This window comes from Macrosteles quadrilineatus, unplaced genomic scaffold, assembly GCF_028750875.1.
Source record: "Macrosteles quadrilineatus isolate MER2022 unplaced genomic scaffold, UCM_ALF_1.0 Scaffold_5__1_contigs__length_97177068, whole genome shotgun sequence".
Taxonomy (NCBI): domain Eukaryota; kingdom Metazoa; phylum Arthropoda; class Insecta; order Hemiptera; family Cicadellidae; genus Macrosteles; species Macrosteles quadrilineatus.
The window spans coordinates 34,705,464-34,723,977 of NW_026542598.1; the positions used below are offsets into that span (position 1 = coordinate 34,705,464).

The 18,514-nt window shown below is 33.1% G+C and overlaps 1 protein-coding gene across 5 annotated transcripts in view; it reads left to right on the forward strand.

Moving 5' to 3' along the window:
* The window catches only part of LOC128994876 (uncharacterized), a 135,441-nt gene extending 123,273 nt beyond the window's left edge, over positions 1-12,168 (forward strand). The window contains exons 10-19 of one of the 5 annotated variants that reach the window (XM_054419697.1): positions 377-510; positions 1,855-2,002; positions 2,154-2,298; positions 2,888-3,036; positions 4,109-4,228; positions 6,401-6,471; positions 7,924-8,034; positions 9,274-9,592; positions 10,442-10,910; positions 11,450-12,168. In XM_054419697.1, the coding sequence (XP_054275672.1) occupies positions 377-510; positions 1,855-2,002; positions 2,154-2,298; positions 2,888-3,036; positions 4,109-4,228; positions 6,401-6,471; positions 7,924-8,034; positions 9,274-9,592; positions 10,442-10,910; positions 11,450-11,673 (1,890 nt within the window). In that variant the 3' untranslated portion in view covers positions 11,674-12,168. The remainder of the gene's footprint in view (positions 1-376; positions 511-1,854; positions 2,003-2,153; positions 2,299-2,887; positions 3,037-4,108; positions 4,229-6,400; positions 6,472-7,923; positions 8,035-9,273; positions 9,593-10,441; positions 10,911-11,449) is intronic. The other 4 variants (XM_054419700.1, XM_054419701.1, XM_054419698.1 and 1 more) reach the window with 4 other exon arrangements.
* Positions 12,169-18,514: the final 6,346 nt, after the last annotated feature.

Here is an 18,514-nt window from a genome sequence, read left to right on the forward strand (position 1 = left end):
GCTGTTTGATTTTTCATTTACTTGCAATAATGAAAACTTAAAAGCTACTGAATCTAGTGATGTACTTACATTCAACTGATTTCAATGTAAAAATATAACTTATTTGTTGCTATTGTTTTTTTCTTGTCGTCGCTGTTGGAATCTTTTTGACGAGATTAAAGAGAGTAATATTCAAACGTTTTTTGGGAAAGACCAAACCCATACGCTTCGAGGGTGTGCCGGGAATCGAATCCATCCCTACCACACCAAAGTCTGAGACGCTAACCACTAGGCAAGCAACACACCCAACAATACTCAACACTCTCGACAGCAGTCTTCTAACAACTCTGAAACCCATTTATCATCCAAGTGAAAGTACTTTAATCCTGTGTTACAGCTTCTTTCGCAGAGAGTAGGCACTCCGAGAGCATCTGCTGCGGACTACTACGTACACAGAGCTAATCAGGTGTTGTGGGAACATATGCAGAGGTATTCTGTCAAAGATGTTGCCACGGGAGTGCAGCACCTCAAGTATGTACCAAAAATACCACTCTACTTATACCACCAATGTTTACTTACTCTTCTAGAGTTGTTATACAGGGGAACGTATTGTTTTGAAAAAAAATTGTTAGAGCATTTGATACAAGTTTTTGTTTTGGTGTTCCCTTGATTCTAAAAAAATAGTTGTAAGAGTTTTGTGTGCATCGATATATCTAAAGCTAAACATAACACCAGTGATGAAATGTTAAAGATTCAGTTTTATTGATGACTAACCACTATATCTCCACGGTTTGTTTTCTTTCTTGAAAATTTATGTTTTAAAGTTAAAACTCTATTACACAAAAGTGTGATACACCCGTTAAATAAAATAATACTAATAAAAGGTTCCTTGACTTGTATTGTGTTGATAATTTATAGCTTTATAATGGATAAACTAGTTAAAACCACAGATTTTTTCAATCACTGTTTAAATCAAAATAAACTGAAAAATGCAAATTTACAAAATGAAATTTCACTAGCAGTAGCGTTAAATACTATTTTCCATAAAGTGAAGGTAACCATCAAATCTCTAACGGATTAACAGCTATAATTATGATTCTAGGATGATTTTCCTCACGTATTTGTCAGAGTTAAATATGATTTTCCCCACTTTCATATTATTTGTTTGAAGGAGACTTTCCTTCAAGAACTGAAATGAAAACCTTTTACGGGGGGGGGGGGGGGTGAGGTGTGATATTTAGATTATGATTTATTTAAATAATTCTTTATAATTGTTATATACATACTTTTAAAAAGTGCAACAAAAATTAAATTGTTTCTATGATTACATAAATTCAACAAATATGAAATACTTACTGAAGGTTATAACATAAAACGAGAAATTACATTAATTGGATTCAACCCCTACTTTTCTTGTTTTTTATCCATTAGTTTTTACCCATTTACACCTCCATTGCCTTTAATCAACACAATTGTTTACTAAGGAATTAGTTTAGCTAATCTTAAATTGATAAATAAATTCTTCAAAATTACGCTTTTTAATTTTTATATTTTTTTTATCATTTAATTTTTTTTTATTGATACCTGATTTTAATTTATCTTGTGGAATACGATGGGTGTGCAGGTTCACTGTAACAAGGGTGTGTTTTATATTTTGCTGCCATGTACTGTCTGTAGGACATTATGTACTTCTGTCGCAATGTTTGTTTACAATTAAGTACGGAATATATTCCATATATTTTACAATATCGATAAACATTCTATTGAACTATTTCAAAAATGCTTTGGTTACCAAAAATCAAATATGTGCATAGATTCTAACATATTGCTTTTGTCACCCAACGCAAAGAAAAAATAAATTGTCATATTTTCCAGAAACGGTTCATTAGACATTCTGATAGCCGACACCCCAATCTTGGACTATTACCGAGCAACCGACCACGGGTGTAAACTTCAGAAAATTGGTGATGCAATCAACGAAGACACCTACGCTGTAGGCATGACCAAGGGCTTTCCTCTTAAAGTAAGTATTAAAGGTACTCTTTTTTTCATTAAATAAATTGTAGTAAAATTTTACATTTCATATCTGTTATCCTGATGTTATTTTATCTTTCATCCATCCATTATAAATGTGTTTGACAAACTGTAATGCCTAACCTTTCAACATATTTCAGGACAGCATTTCTGCTGTGATAGCCAAGTATTCCAGCAACGGCTATATGGATATTCTGCAGGAGAAGTGGTACGGAGGCTTGCCGTGCTTCAAACTGGCGACAGACATGGCTCAACCTCGGCCATTGGGGGTTGCTGCTGTCACGGGTAAACTTACACTTAATGATCTTCTTAAACGTAGAAAAAATTTCATTTTTATTTCGAACACTTTCGAATGACAGAATCTTTGATGTTAACTACAACTGCTGATTCATTGAGGTAGAGAATGAAACAGTATTTTAAACATGGTTCTATTTTTAAGGGAAATTTTTTAGTTTGTATACTAATTTGTAAATAAAAATAGCTAATAGCAGTTGATGTTGCAGTGTTATCAATACTTAGTGTACCTAAAACTTTACATTTTCTCCTTAGCACAGATTTTCTATAAAATTAGAGATGAAAAAATGAAATTGTGGTGGGTAGAGGTCATTATACTCTAGATGGTAAAGAATTCTAGAAACTCAATAACTGGAACTTTTTTATTGTTACAAACAAAAAGATTATCAACCTCACTGCTAGATGGCACTTTTGCAACAAAGGTAGCCTACTTACATTTTGTAGTGAAGATGTCTAGATACTTTCAAAATATGTTTTGCAATTCTTCATACCTATGAATTCTTCCATGAAAGACTGCAAGGATGCTACCCAGAAGAAATCAGTTAAAATTCCGACGATTGTAACATTTGTTGTTTTGTAGGTGTGTTCCTGCTCCTAGGGATGGGTATGGTAGTGGGGTGCCTTATACTGCTCATTGAACACTTATTCTACCGCTACACACTGCCTATTCTGAGACATAAGCCCAAAGGGACCATCTGGAGGAGTAGAAACATCATGTTTTTCAGCCAGGTAATAAAGACTTGTGCACAAGACCAAAATGTTATATTTTCAATCTATCATCTAATTTTACTTTTTGTAGGGCAACTCTGGTATTCAACTGTGAAAAATTAAACAAAAAAACAAACCTCCCAAAAACATAAAACTAACTCTTCTAGCTCAACATGGTGCAAATCAACTCCAACAAGACACCACCTGCATTTTTCCTAGAGTTATCGTGCTAACGGACATGAATTTGAACGGAGGGTGTTTTTGGCCTCTGGGGACCTCAAAACGAAAAAGTAAATTCGTCCCGGGTCCAGGTCTTTTTACCATGAGTACTACGATAATAGCTTATTCCCTATATATTAGCTTATTATTCCCTAAAAGAAAAAGACTACATTCATAATAGCTGATCCTCACCTAAACACACTTAACCAAAAAGGATTATAAGGGTTGGTATTTTTAAGTTCAGCATTTTTGGGAAAATTTCCATTCTTGGTACAGTCGAACCTCAATTAGACGAATTTCAAGAGGTGAGGGAAAATTTTGTATTATTGAGGTATTCTTAATAAAGGAGGTTCGTTTTATCGAATACTGCGGTTATTCGTCTTATAGAGGTTCCTCCTCGCTCTCAGACAATGACTGAGGAAAGAAGAGGGGTGGATGGGGGTCTCATGTTGAAACAAGCTTCTGTTTGTTTTGAAAACTACGTACTATGGAGGTTAAGATCATGAGAAATTTGTCTTATAGAGGTCGTATTCGTCTTGTAGAGGTTTTGTTCTAAGAAAATTTGTTGTACGGAGGTTAATCAGTCCTAGCCCATGTAACAAACAAATTCGTCTTATGGAGGTTTTTAACATAATTTAATACGTTGTACAGAGGTGTTTTTAGCATTGACCTTTATGAACGTTTCAAGGGGATTTAAAAATATTCGTCTTATCGAGGAATTCGTTCTACCGAGGTTCGCACTAACGAGGTTCGACTGTATTATTTTTACCCGTAGAACCATTTTTTCAGAGTTTGTATGTTACTGTACAATATATACTGTATATATTTTGAACGTTTATACATGACATTTTTCATCTTGTAAGTTTTTTTTCAGAAACTTTACCGTTTCATCAACTGCGTAGAACTCGTGTCCCCCCACCACGCTGCGCGGGAGCTTGTACACACTCTACGGCAAGGGCAGATCACGAGCCTCTTCCAAAAAAGTGTAAAAAGGGTTGGTGTTTGCGTCCATGTTAGCGCATTCATAATATCGATAAGATAGTTGTGTGGGACAGTTAAAAAATTTGCTTTGAAAAGTTAACATTTCAGCTTCATAAATTTAAAGCATATTGTTTGGTAAGAAGACAATGTAAAATTTTTTAAGAGTTATGTTTTCAAAGAGGTTTAAACACACATGAAACCATCCTGTATAAGTTTTGAAATGCTAAATTGTGCTTGGATACTAATCATCCAAGTTGGTGCGATTTTGCAATGGAATAAAGAATTATAATTCAAAACAGATGAGTTATAATATTTAAGATGTTGTACAAAATTGGTTCAAGAGTTTTATTTGACATTGTTGAGCAAAAAAAATCCTGGACCAATAGAATTTTTATTTTAGTGTAGTTTGAAAGCTAAACTATTTTTATAACAGTATTAAAGTCAAATATCTAACAGCTCCTAGCCGTAACTAAGTTTTCTGGTTGTATGTGTTTGTGGCTGAGAAAAACTAGAAAGAAATGGCGGTCAGTGAGGGAATGTGAAGATAGAGCTCGGAATTCAAATTTTTTTAGTGTAAAAATTAACTGTTGAATTCTGATAGTACTCTACTCTTTTTTGTAAAATTCCCATTGTAATAAATTCCTATGTTATTTTTAGTTTTCTGGTTGTTACTTGTTGAATCTTTTGTATAGTGGCATTTGTTAATAAAATTATAACAAGAATTTTAGGTGGAATATCTTCACCCTGTTTACGGTTAGACTGAAGATGTTGCCAAGATGTAAAATAATTGGAATTGTTACTGTTTTAACTAGAACTATATGTAGATCAATATGTACATTGCTTTTGAAGATCTTTATTAATGATTGTATGGTTAAAATGTCAATGGTACCCACACAACTATGTTATTGTTAATGGAGTAATATTTAAGAAATATATTTTAATAAATTTAATTATATTATTAACGGATAAATAAAATTCATTCTTTTGCATTATACACTTTGGAAAACCCAACATTATCAAACTTTTGTAAGTGTAAGTACTTTAAAACCTCCTTAAATTCCAGAGCAGAATTGATCTCGAGTGTGTTGCTTCAATATTTGTACATTTTCCTATTTTTGTTGATTAGTTTTAAGTTCTATGTAATTTTTTACGCTTTAATCACTCTTTAATTCTGTTCTGACGTTGAAATAACTCTATATACAGTAATTTTTATCTTATATTATTCTTCTCACTAATTAGCTACAATTTCAAAAATATATAAATTGTATTACTCCTTACATGCTTCATAGCCGCTTAATGCTTCCTCAGCATGTATTAGTGCTGATGATCAAATAAAACATTTTGCTTTGCCAATTGCTGATCGCTTTTAGTAATTTATAATAAAAAATAAAGTGCTTTAAAAAACTCTTTATCTTTTATACCATAAAAATAATTGAATCTAAAAACAAAATTATTGAAAAATAACACAGTAATCTGTATAACATATTGATAATAATTTGCTATAAAGTATAAAATAATATATTACAAAGATATGAAACCTTTCAAACCCTAATAAAAACCAAATTATTGAAGGCTTTAAATACAGTATTTTTTTTAATAAATAGTATGCTATAACTAATATGGTGTCATGAATTCTAATGCCTTGTGCCAGCTTCAAGCATTTTTGTAAGCATGCATTGCATGTATAAAGTTAAGCTGTTGTTAATTTCATGTGAGAAAATACAGTTAGTTTGTAAATGGTACAAAAATGATTACCTGGCCTTAAACCATTGACCAGTTACAAGGTAAACGGAGGGCCAGGAAACAGGTTCCATCATGCAGACTATAGAATATCAAATAACTTTCTCTTATTGAAGTAATTTGAGTTATATTAAACTACTCTTCATGATTACTACTTTTCAGAAAAATATTTTATTCATGCCTAACTTAAAATACATTATTTATTTTATAACTGTATTTATTTTAACTTAAATGCTTATTAAGTTTTCTAGTTTACAAAATTTCAAGAGTTGTTTTGACAAACTTGAATCAACGAGTTTAAATTTTATCTGTAATTAATTTATGTGTCCAGAAAATAGCTTTGATACTGATATTTTCACCTAACATAGTAAGGTAAAGATAAAAACATATTTTGAAATTTCCATTAGCTTAAAATATTTTTCCGTAATGCTGTATTTTGTTCCAGAAGGAACACGAGCAAAGACGCAGAAGAAGGAGTAAAGCACAATTTTTTGAAATGATACAAGAAATTAGAAGGTAATTTTATTAAAATTTTTTTAAAGTACCAGTATTTGTTAGGTTTTATTTGGCAACATATGAAAATACAATCTTTGAAAATCTGGAGCAGATTTTCTTGTTGGGTCAACAACATTTTTGTTGATATCATTCTATGTTTTCTGTAATTAATAAATCAGATACAGTAACTATTTTTACTGTGTTTTCTATTAAGTATTGAGACCCAGTTTTGTACAGTCCAGGCACAACTAAAGGAAAATTATAGGCACTAATATACCTGACGATTGCTTTGAAGTCTTAATTAGTCTTAGTAAATCGGAATATTCATTCAAACACTAAATAAAAGCTTGTTTTGGGATAGGTACGATGCCTTTTAAGCTTGTGTTGTTTCTGACTAAGATCAGCTGTTTCTACATAAGTGATCTCTTAAGGCCACAAATGAAGACCAGCTGATTTCAGTTTTAAAACATCGCAAATATAAAATAAAATTATTTTCCAAAAATATTTAAAATTATAATGATTAAAATCATATTTGAAGGAGGACAACTTAAGATACAACTTAGATGTTTAAATAAGTTTCTTCCATGGAAAGGAACAGGAGTTCAGTTATTACCTGAAAAAATGTGTCCAGGAACAATTAAAAATATACACCGGTACACCAAAGTTACACATTAACACTAAATTTCTTTGTTAGTTTCTAAAATTTGTTTTATTCTCTTTAAAGAGGTTGTTTGTCACTATTTTAGTAAAAAGAAACTTCTAAATTATTTCAAATACCATTTTTGTTCCTGTTAAAAGAAATTGTAATCACAGAAATGTTTTTTTCCTCAACGTTGATACTTTCAAGCTGAGATAACTATTAAAAATAATAGTGTTCTAAAATTTCTTGACAAATTCAGCATAACCGACCAGAATCTGTTTAACAGAAACACTTCTTGTTATCGAGATGCAAATCGCACGTCTGCCAGAGGCTGTAAGCATTGTCATCTTAAAGACAAAGGGATTTCAGCCGTAAATTATTCACCAACTTTATATTCGGGATCAAAGCTAACCCTTGCGTCAAACCATTCTTTGAAACACTTCCCCCAAACACAAAACCGCACACGAATAGTTTATGTCATTTTTTTAGTTTATTTTTATCAATGGATATCAAGAATTTTACATTTCTATCAAAGTACTACCCTTGAATTTAAATGTCAATGGTACTACACCATTGGGGTAGTAGTGTAAAACTATAGTCTTTTGAAGTTTTTTTATCGAAATACGCAAAAATTCCTTAATTTCAATGTGTGACTTTTATTACTGTTTGAATTTTATTGTTACTACTTTTGGGGGGACTTGAATATTTTACAGCCATATCGTCATATTCTACTTATAAGAAAAATAAAACCCCACTGTGATTTAGAAAATTTTTAGACTTGACTATGTTAGTGACATTTTTTCAGTAATTAAAAAAATTTACATCGATTACAGAGTACAACAAGAAGAGAAAGTAGTAAACGCAACAGTTCCAATGTTGACTTTACCGGAGGAGAAAAGTCCAAAAGTCAAGAAGCACACTCCAGAACAGAGAAGACATTCTAGGTAAAGTATATTGTCGGTGGTACATATAGAGCAGCTAAAAAATGTATTGGTTATATCATAAAATATATACTCGTGGAAATTAGTACATAATTTCTGTCTGAAAGTGTGAGAAATATGGATACCAAGTTTCCTATATTTATGGCATTTAAGAAAAAAAATTTAACATAGTATTTTCGCTTAAGTTTTTTGGGATGATGTTTTTGTCCAAACAAATTTAATATAAAGCTTCTGCAATGGGGGTATGTTTTCAGTATTTATTGAAATGAAGAAAGACAAATTGTAGGTCTTGTGTTTTGAGCAGTCTCAAAATTTTGGAGTAAATAGCAATGGTGCTGTCTTATACAGCTTTTACAGGAATTGGCTTGTCTACCCAACACAAAAAGAGGGTAACTTTGGCTTGGCGTCTTACGTTTAGCCGAGGAAAACTTATACTGTGTATTTATATTCTTTTACGGATCTAGCTTAACTGAAGGTAGTACTCTGTACCTCTAGCAACTTACTTCAGAATGTATAGTGGCTGATAACCAAATAATGCCATATGATGTATAGAATAATATATTTTACGATCCATATGGCTTTTACCTGATTAGTTAACTTAGAGATTGTTTTTAGCCTATGTGTCGGTAGTAGTGTAGTTGACGGTTAGGTCAAATTGTCTTGCTTGAAGACGTAAACAATGAAATAAACTAAAAAAATTATTATGTGTAGTAAATGTTTATATGTTAACCCAAATTGTCTTGCTTGAAGACGTACACGATGAAACTATAGAAGTGTTTATGTAGTAAATGTTTATAAAGGCCAAAGTCTAGCTTGAATACATAAATGATTATGAAACCGTAAAACCATAGAATTTTGTATGTATTAAATATTTAAATAGGTCGAACTGTCTTGCTTGTAATTAAATGGTTTTAAACTATATAGAACTATTCGTGTAGTAGATGTTTATATAGGTCAAACTGTCTTGCCTGAAGACGTTAACGATGAGACACAAATTTTTAATGTAGTAAATGTTTATGTTGGCAGAACTGTTTTGCTTGACGCCTTAAACGATGAAACTAAAGAATTATTTATGTAGTAAATGTTTATGTTGGCCAAACTGTCTTGCTTGAAGACGTAAACGCAATACCAATACCCCTGCTATAGCCCTGCAGTCTTTGTACATATAGCAGCTTATAGACCCTATGATGGTTCCTCCCCAGTAGAAGCTAGTTCCCTCAGCTGTTCCCTCGCTGGTTGTAGGCTCAACTTGGTGAGACGTCTAAGTAAAGACGTGTTCAGATCTAAGAGCTCGAGTAACTTGAGCATCCGTCGGCTTAGTTCCGATATCAACATGGCGGCGGGCAGGTTCCTCGACTGCCACAGCTCGCAGGCGATTGGTCGACGGCTGAGCAGGGATACCAACCTGAGTCCGCCTGATATCAACTCTCGCCGGGCCAGTCACCTGTCTATCAACCGCAAGCCTTCGTCTCAGTTTCTGAGTCCTTCGGATGCAGAGAGTTCGTCAGACGTCAGCATGACTCCTAGGAGTCCGAACTTGATCAATACGCAGTCAACCTCGGTAAGTTAGTTGTGTCATCATTCAAGTATGTGTTTTCTTGTCGCTAGTTACCCTTTAAGGACTCGTATGGAGAGAACTAAACATTCCATATCCACCCTAAAGTTGGTAAAGAATAAAAATTAGGTAAGTGAAATTGCACCACCATTGCAGATCATGTTGATATAATTAAATTACTGATTACCGTCTAAATTGCCAACAAACTATGTTCTATTGTAAGATATGGAATATTTTGTGTAACAATTATAAAAGCCAAGAGAAAAAAAATAATTTCAGAATGCACATATTTATAGAGTTAAAGTAAGTAGTCATGCCAAGAAAAGGCCTTGACTCTTTCCATAACGTCTTTCTCAAGCAACAATTCCTGTAGATTGAAAAAAATAACTTCAATTTGTAAAAGAAGAAAAATAATTGCACTTAACTTTCACCATAGGACTTTTGGTGGTTTTGGTTTTGGTAGTCCCACTCTGACCTAATTATTTAACGTGGTCCGTATATTACCATCATTTCCATCAATCAAATCAAATCAAAAAATCCTTTATTCAAACAGTACATTTCTATACATGAATTGTGTCAAGTCAAGAATAAACATAACTATACATTTGGCAAATTTACAGCACTAATTAATTAAGAGCTATAATCTATATTATGTATACACTTTCTCCCCTACAACTACTTTCTGTACAACCATTACAACTAACTATTGATTATACCAGTGACAATTGGCATTCAAGTCCAGAACCCATCTTGCAATGAATCCAAACTAGTTATCTTGGTTTTTGGAGGCGAGCACTATACTCTGCTACCGGTACCTAGATAATTGTGATATATATACAAAATATCTTTTCCTAGATGCGGTTGCTGCAAACACTGCCAAAGTCGCCAGACTATGCCTCAGCCGCCTCCCGCTTCCGATATGTCGACATCAAATCTCCGTCCTTCAAGACAAAACTGTCTCGCTTCAAAGAACCTCAGGAAGAAACTCCCAAGGTGGTTATTCACTGTGACACCGAAATTCCCACAACATCAACCGCTCCCCCCACTCCTCCCCCTCGCACTACTTCCGCTTCGACTGCCTCTCAGGAACATCTCATAGAGATTATCATCCCCCCGGATAACACGCCTGTGGCCTCTGACAGACTGACCTCGGGTGAGACACTACAACCTTCCAGAAGTCTAATCGGACTGAGTGTCCTGGAGCAGATTTCCTCCCTGGAGCAGACGCCGAGACCTCCCACAGCTCCCAAGCCCAAGATCGTCTCCTACCTGCCGAAGAAACACAGGAAACTGAGCACGGAAGCGGGACAAAGAAAAGTTAACAGTAGGTTTCAATTTAATGATAAAGTTATTGAATAATATCCCTTTATGCTTTGGTTTTTGGATGACTATAGGTTACGCTAGGTAAGAACTGAGGCAAACTTGAAGGTAAATAATTCTTGCTAATATTGGTCCAGAGATAGTGTAGTATCGTTGACTTTTGACAGTAGCTATCCCATATGGACCAGCTGTAGCCAATTTCGTTCAAAAAGAACATAATTTAATGAGCCATTCATCCCGGAGCAACCTCTATAGAGTTATTCCTGCAGCTTTAATGATACAGTACCTATATTCTATCTTCTCTCTTTTGTGTTCCTGTGAATTAAATACCTACATGCAAAAAAGAAAGATTTGCTTGAACAAATACACAGGTACACAAATGACACGGGAACCTGTAACTTACATTAAGAAATTGGCAGATTTTTTGCATTGCCAGAAACTATAGCTGCTCAATGCAAATGACAGATTACCATAAGCAAGTACAAATACTATTTACAACAGCTTTTTTAGTAAACACAGTTCAAACTTAAACTCATTTTACAGGCAAACCCAGAAAAAGAGCGAGTTCAGACTCGATCTTGCGAGCAGAGGAACCTAATCCAGAGACTTGTGACATGAGTGTCGTAGAGAACTGCGATGTGTTCCTTCCCGAGTCAACACCGCTTAGTCGTCTGTCACGGGCTGAACTGATGACCCTGTCGCAGATACCCGAACATGAGCTCAAACGGAAACTCATGGAGGCCATTGAGAACAGAGATCCCACCTGAGGAAGAATCTCACAGACTGTTTATGTGTACGTAACTCGTGTGCGTAACTCGCCTACGCAGCGAGCGATAGCAAGCAGGGGCCTCTTATGATGACACCAACGATGTTTATAAGTTGCGCGAACTGGTGGAATTGTTCCACTTTGCCATGTATAGAGTTTTAACATTAATATAGCGCTCATTCACTAATATCTGTTATGGAGCGTAGGCAATTGTTCTCTTTCTTTGATATTTTTACTCATGTGATTTTATGGTAAGCAATATTTTTGTAGACCAATGGAGTGGGTTACTGTGTACCCATGAAACAGCTAAGGAATCTGGCATTTGGTTCTTTCCCAGCCAAAAAAAACTTCCAATTATGTTTGTAAAAAAATCTGCTTGTTTTAATTTTATAGTCAATTGAAAATCTCATATATAATTTAAAAACAGTTTGTTGTAGGGTTTCCAAAGATTGGACCTATACAAAACCGAGTGGAAATATTTTTGAACTGGCCTCAAGCTGACACTAAAATTAAGAAATTTATTTTGTGACTTTACGAAATTAAGAGTTTTATAAACTGAAAATTTGGAAACCCTTTCAGATGTAACTTTTACCAAAACATCAAAGTGAGGTTCAAACTAATCTTATATGAAGAAAACTCTTATTTAAACTTCTGTGGTTTCAGTGTTTTGTCCCACAGTCATCTGGTTACTAAGAGCAACAAATTATTCACTTAAATGAAAAGAATCTAATTTATAGACGTTACCAGAACTCTGCCAGCTATCCAAACTCACTGTATAGTATATACTACCCAGTGGTAATCTAGTAGTTAGGTTTAGACCATACGGATAGTGAGATACTAAGCGCGACTCCAATGCATGTATGTTTTCTAAAGTATCAAATTAAGTGACTTGTAGACAGACCTAGATGCCTTGCAATTTAAATAGTTATTTATTGTATATTTTTACTAAAAGTAGTCTTCAATTCCTTGTTCAACTCAAGTGGTACCAGGGCCCCTTTTTTCTCTTCTGGGTTTTTTTCTGGGTTTGCATCAGAAAACCCGTATTCCAAATTTGAAGCCTTTGACAGATAGAAATTTGCACGGAAATTCTTTGTTGGGACCAATGATAATTTATTGGGGGGGGTTAACCCGAACAATATGATTAAGAAAACCAGTGAAAGATAAAACAAAAATTCATTTTACTTTTCTACAGTTGGGGTGAAAAAATTTACGATCTTACAAAATATTCGATTTAACTATCTCAAAATAAATTCTATCCCAAACTATTTATTTATTAACTGCTTGACAGTTCCAAAGGCAAAAGACACAGAGAAATAAGGTACCGAGGAAACACGCTTATGGGACTACCGTTCGCTTTCACTCTAGCGTGTTGTTCCGGAACTATATTTGTGACCAGTAAGGAAGAGCCCGAGCAGTTCATTGTGCAGAAATATCTATCCCACAAGACACAGGGTCTTCCTCCACCGTTGTAGTACATGATAGCAAGAGGGTGATGTTGGACTTTGCCTTAGACACCAGCACTAGTGCTAGACACCACTGAAGTGTGTCATTGAGTGTTTCGTCTGTTACCGGTATTTCTCTCTCTCTGTGCAAAATATTGAATATATTCATTTCAACCAACTTATTTAACTATAAAACTGAAACAAAACAAACATTTTTATAATGATAACCAAAAAGTTAACTAAGCGGAAGTTTGTAACTAAAATCTAGAACTATAACAATATTCTACTATGGCTCCTAAATATTTTATTTAAATAAAAACACTATTTAAAAATTGAGAAATAAAGTGGCTCTGTGAAACAACTAAAAAAAATTCAGTTTAATATATTTTACGCATTGTTACAACTTAATCCTTAATTTTAAGGTGCTATGAGACCAAGACTAGCTTGGAAAACTATTTATTAATGTGTTGAATTTGAAAAATTTTATGCACTTATAGATCTTAGTCTATAGAATGTACCTAAGACACTTATTACAATGTAATGTACATATTTCAGTAGGATAGAAGATGTGCTCGGATATGAAATTTTATTCACTGTTTTACACGTTACTACATCGACAAACTACGGTGAATGTTATATTGACACGCCTTGTAATGAAAATCATTATGTGATATTGAGAAAAACTGTTGTTTTTCTTTAAAATATTAAACAAAAACATAGATAAATATTCAATTGCAAAAGTAAAGCGAAATAATTTAGCGCAATTAAAAATAGGGTGGGTTTAAGTTTCAACAGTGTGATTTTTATTTTATCTTTTTTATTATTTTTTTCTCACAAAATGATAACATAGGAATTTATTACAATGGGAATTTTACAAAAAAGAGTAGAGTACAATCAGAATTCAACAATTAATTTTTACAATTATTTAATTTTAGCTTATTAAATAAAAAAAGGATTAATTTTGTGAATACATAACTAGTCAAATGTTTCGTTGTGGCATATAATTTTACCTTGTTGAATTATTTTACTGGTTATTGTGCTATTTAGGAGTAAGGTGAGAAATGTTGATTTAAAAGTTCAAACCTATGTGAGTTAAATAAAATATTTCAATTTGTGATTAGTAGTCAATGTACAGTGTACACTAGGATTTCTAAAGTCAGGAAAAAATATTTCTGAAATTGATTCGACCTTTTTTGTATTTGTTTTGGAGCTTTACACACTGGTCCTTAAATGGCTGAAACGGAACCTATTATGATTCAAAATTAATATAACTTGCTATTTAATCGGTATCTATTTACTGAAGACCAGTTCCTTGAAATAATTGTTTTAACATTTTATTAAAACCTTTCCATGTTTTAAACTATCTGTAGTGATAAAAATAATATGTTTATATAAAGTCACTAAAAAAAATGTCACTAGTAGTTAAATTATTAAAATGGTCAAAACATAAATACTCTATAGTAGGTAGGTTGTATTATAAAATAGTTTGATGGATTTATATAAAAACAGGTCAATTATGCAATAATGTTTACTCTGTTTTAGTACTAATAGTTTTGTGGTTTATAAAACAGACCTCTTAAATTGTAAAAATCTACCTATCGGATAAGCTCACAAACCGGAAAAGTGGATTTTTTCACCATATAATCTTAGTTAAAAGCATATTTTTTATCCAGAAATGTATGGATTTGTAACAGATAAAATTTTGAGGGAAAATTTCTCTATTCAACAACCTATTTGGAAATTTTAATTAGAATATTTGCAAAAAATTATTACTGAAAATACTTTCACTTTCATAGTTCTCGTTGAATATCACAATTTTATCATATTTGGCATTAAATGTATACAAAGTAGAAAGACCTTGGCTATTTTTACTATGCCATGCTTATCAAAAGGTCAAAGCATTCAATTTTAGAAAAGATGTCTACTATGAAAGTAATCTTATCTCAATGTTTAACCTTGAAGAATCTGAACTTTTCTTTTCAGCAAATAAACAGAAAATTAAAACTCTGAGTGTATATTCAGTTTAATTAGATAAATTATCAAATTTTATTATTATTTTAACTAGTTCTATATTATTTTACTGTATTATGTCCTATTTAGTATATTTAAATTACACATTACTTCGTATTATTGTTTACTACACACCGAATCTTTTAATTACACATGAGTTGGAAATAGTTAAAATCTAATAAAATATTTGAACCTGTAAGTGTTTTTTCTGAGAGGTTTTCAGACTGCCTCTGCCTCCTTATGATGTGATTATAATGCATTTCATCTCCTTAGTATCAAATATTTTAAGAAATTAGTACCGGTAACAAAAAGTTACGTAATTAAATATTGAAGTTCTGCGATTATTTTTGCTTCTAATCTTTGTCAACAAAATATAAACTGAAATAAAATTTAATGTTTTCATCTTGTGTGAATAAATTGTTATAAGACTCTGGATTGAGCAGTAAATTATGTTGGAAAATGTGAACATATTGAATGATATGGTTAATTTTTAAACTGTAATAGAATTTACATTGTTATTAAGATTTACATTCCATATTTTATATGTCTCAATCAGTATTCTATTAGTTCTTGTAACTTGCTCTACACCACTGTCTCCTGTTTATAAATATTTCTTAATATTAGTACATTTATCAATTGATTGTTTGTCAACAACAAGTCTTATTAAAACAGCACAAAAACGTTCGAATATGTAAATATTGTAACATAGTTCTGTAAATAATAGAGATTTTGATTTTTAACATTCAAATAAGTTGATACTGTATTGTGAAAGCTATATTGTTGATTCTTATGTCATTGGATAACAAAATTATGTTATAAAAATTACGTTACAACATAAATTAGGATGTTGTTTTATTCACCCATACATTGTAGGAGTGGTTTTCAATATAGTATTGATTGTACAAATTGCTACACATTTGGGAATGTTTGAAGCTATAGTATGTATGGTGGAAGCTGTCTTCTGACCCTTCCCCGGGAATGGCTCAGGCCATAATCTGCCGAACTCTGTTCTTGCTCTAATACACACCCTTTTAGCCTTTTAGCCTTTCCTACTGGCTTCAGTATATTTTTTACCAATGTCATAATTTCCAAAATTTTATCAAAAAAAGGAGAAGTACTTAAAAAATTAATAGGTAATAAACAAGGGTGAACTATGAATTTGATTAAGAAACAAAAAGTAACTTATGTAAAGAACGGTAATGTTTAATATGCCTTCACATTACCACTTTGACAACTGACTATAATCATTAAATCATGGACCCCAAGTATTTTCATAAATGCTGTAAATGTATGCTTGTTACAACTCGACAGGTATAGCATGACCGGTGGCCTCGGGGCCTACTGCCCTCCCTCTATTGCACCCCACCGGTCATGCTATACCGCCCTATCATTCAAAAATAGCGCGCTTTGTAGTTATCAAAAGGTAAGGGGTATTTTGCTTGTTTCCCAAAATATGACCATAATAGAAGATTTTATCACAGACATCATCTACCAAATTTATGGAAGAGGAATATACCTGCTCAACCACCCTAATAAAAAGAAAAAAAACAATAGTTGCAATTACAGTGTTGTAATGTCACTTTGCAATAATTATTTTGACAGTTCAAATGATTATTTCTCCCTGGATTTAAATTTTATTATATATAACCGTTTAATAAAGGTTTGTGTCCTTCTGTAGTCAACAAATAATATTTTTCCTAGACACCCCAAGAAATTTTATATGAATATAGGTACGCAGTTGATAGGTGTCAACCATTCGGTTTTCTCGGCTTTATTTATTTGTGTTCTTTTAATGACGGTAAACTTATAGTTTTACTATTGATTACTGAGCAGTTGGCCTTACTATAACAGTTAGAGCCAACTTGATGGACCCTCTTCAAAAGTGCAGAATAATTCCCACGGGGGCTTCAAAGGGATCAGTGGTCTGTCTTCTTTGTTCAGTATGATAACGATCTAGACCTAAATGATCTGCTTTGCTGATTCCACCAACTTAATTGGAAAATACAATCTGCATCTGACAGCTCAAGCAGAACCAACTATATAGTGTTAAGAGAAAGGGTTGCTGGTATTGTATCAGACCTTCAAAATCAAATCTGAGGCGAAAACACATACAATCCCTATTTTAGTATTCTGCACTCTAGATCAAGGATAGACACGATGAGGCTGTGGAGGTTTCTATATGGATTGACATAACAAAAGTTGAAGCTGGAACATCCTCACTCCTTTGTCAAGAGTCATCTCTATTTCTAAGGAAGCTCAGAGAGTGTTACCAAACCCCACTTGGATTACCATTACACCTTAATTTTGTTTCACAGCCACCTGCAGGACAGTAATACAATAAACCATTTTTTAGTAAATAATTGTGATTAATTTATTTTAGTGATGAGTAACCGACAACCTAAGAATAACATACAATAAACCAGTTGTGTAAATATTTCTAAAAAAAAACCAAAACCAATATTGCATTTATTTCCAGGGCTGCGTTAAGGGTCAGTGGAGCCCTGGGCAAACCCAAAAGCAGTGCCCCTTTTTTTCCTAGTGCAGGCAGGTGGTGGTTGAGGAGCACCCGGTGGGCGCCCCCAAACCTCCGGCGCCCCTGGGCATATGCCCAGTCTGCCCGTTTATAAAAGTGGGCCTGTTTATTTCTTTTATTTGTTAGTAACCTATCTAGCCGATGCTATTTTATATATAGAAGAATTAAACCCCGCTTTAATTACAAGCCATAAACCCCTCAAATTCTTGTTGGAGATTCAATGTAAAAAATCTTACTTATGCTAAAACCACTATCTGTATAATTAATAAGCTCTCTCCTGGCCATCAGTCTACTTGAATGAGATCGCGAACCAGCATGATCGGACCATGGGAACGGGGTTTAACGTTGGGGTTTATGGGGTAAAAATGGGGTTTTCTCATTTTTTACCCTTAAAAAACAAAATATATCAATTTTTCTCCAGACCTTTTTAAAGAGCTTAAAAAACAAATAATTTAGTATATCAAAAGTGTTTTTGTACGGTGATTGGTTACTAATTTAAAACAATGTTAATTTAAAATTCCCATATGTTACATGGAGAATATTGTAAACTGTTGTAATTGGCTTGTTTATGGATATATTTTTGATCAAACTTGGCGGATTTATTTATTTCATACTAAGCTTTTGATATTTTAATAAAAAACACACTTTATTAGTTTCCCTGTAGCAGCTAACCTAAAAACCGGTACTCGTTAAAAACATAAATGTTAATTTAATAGATTAATTGAAAATAAATCCAGGCAAATGGAAATTCACTTAGTCGGCAGGTCTGCTGCAGCGGGGGTATTTTATCTATGGTTACATACACTATACTTAAACGGTCTTCCAAAGTGTGCATTTTAGATTTTGTTCGTAGGTAT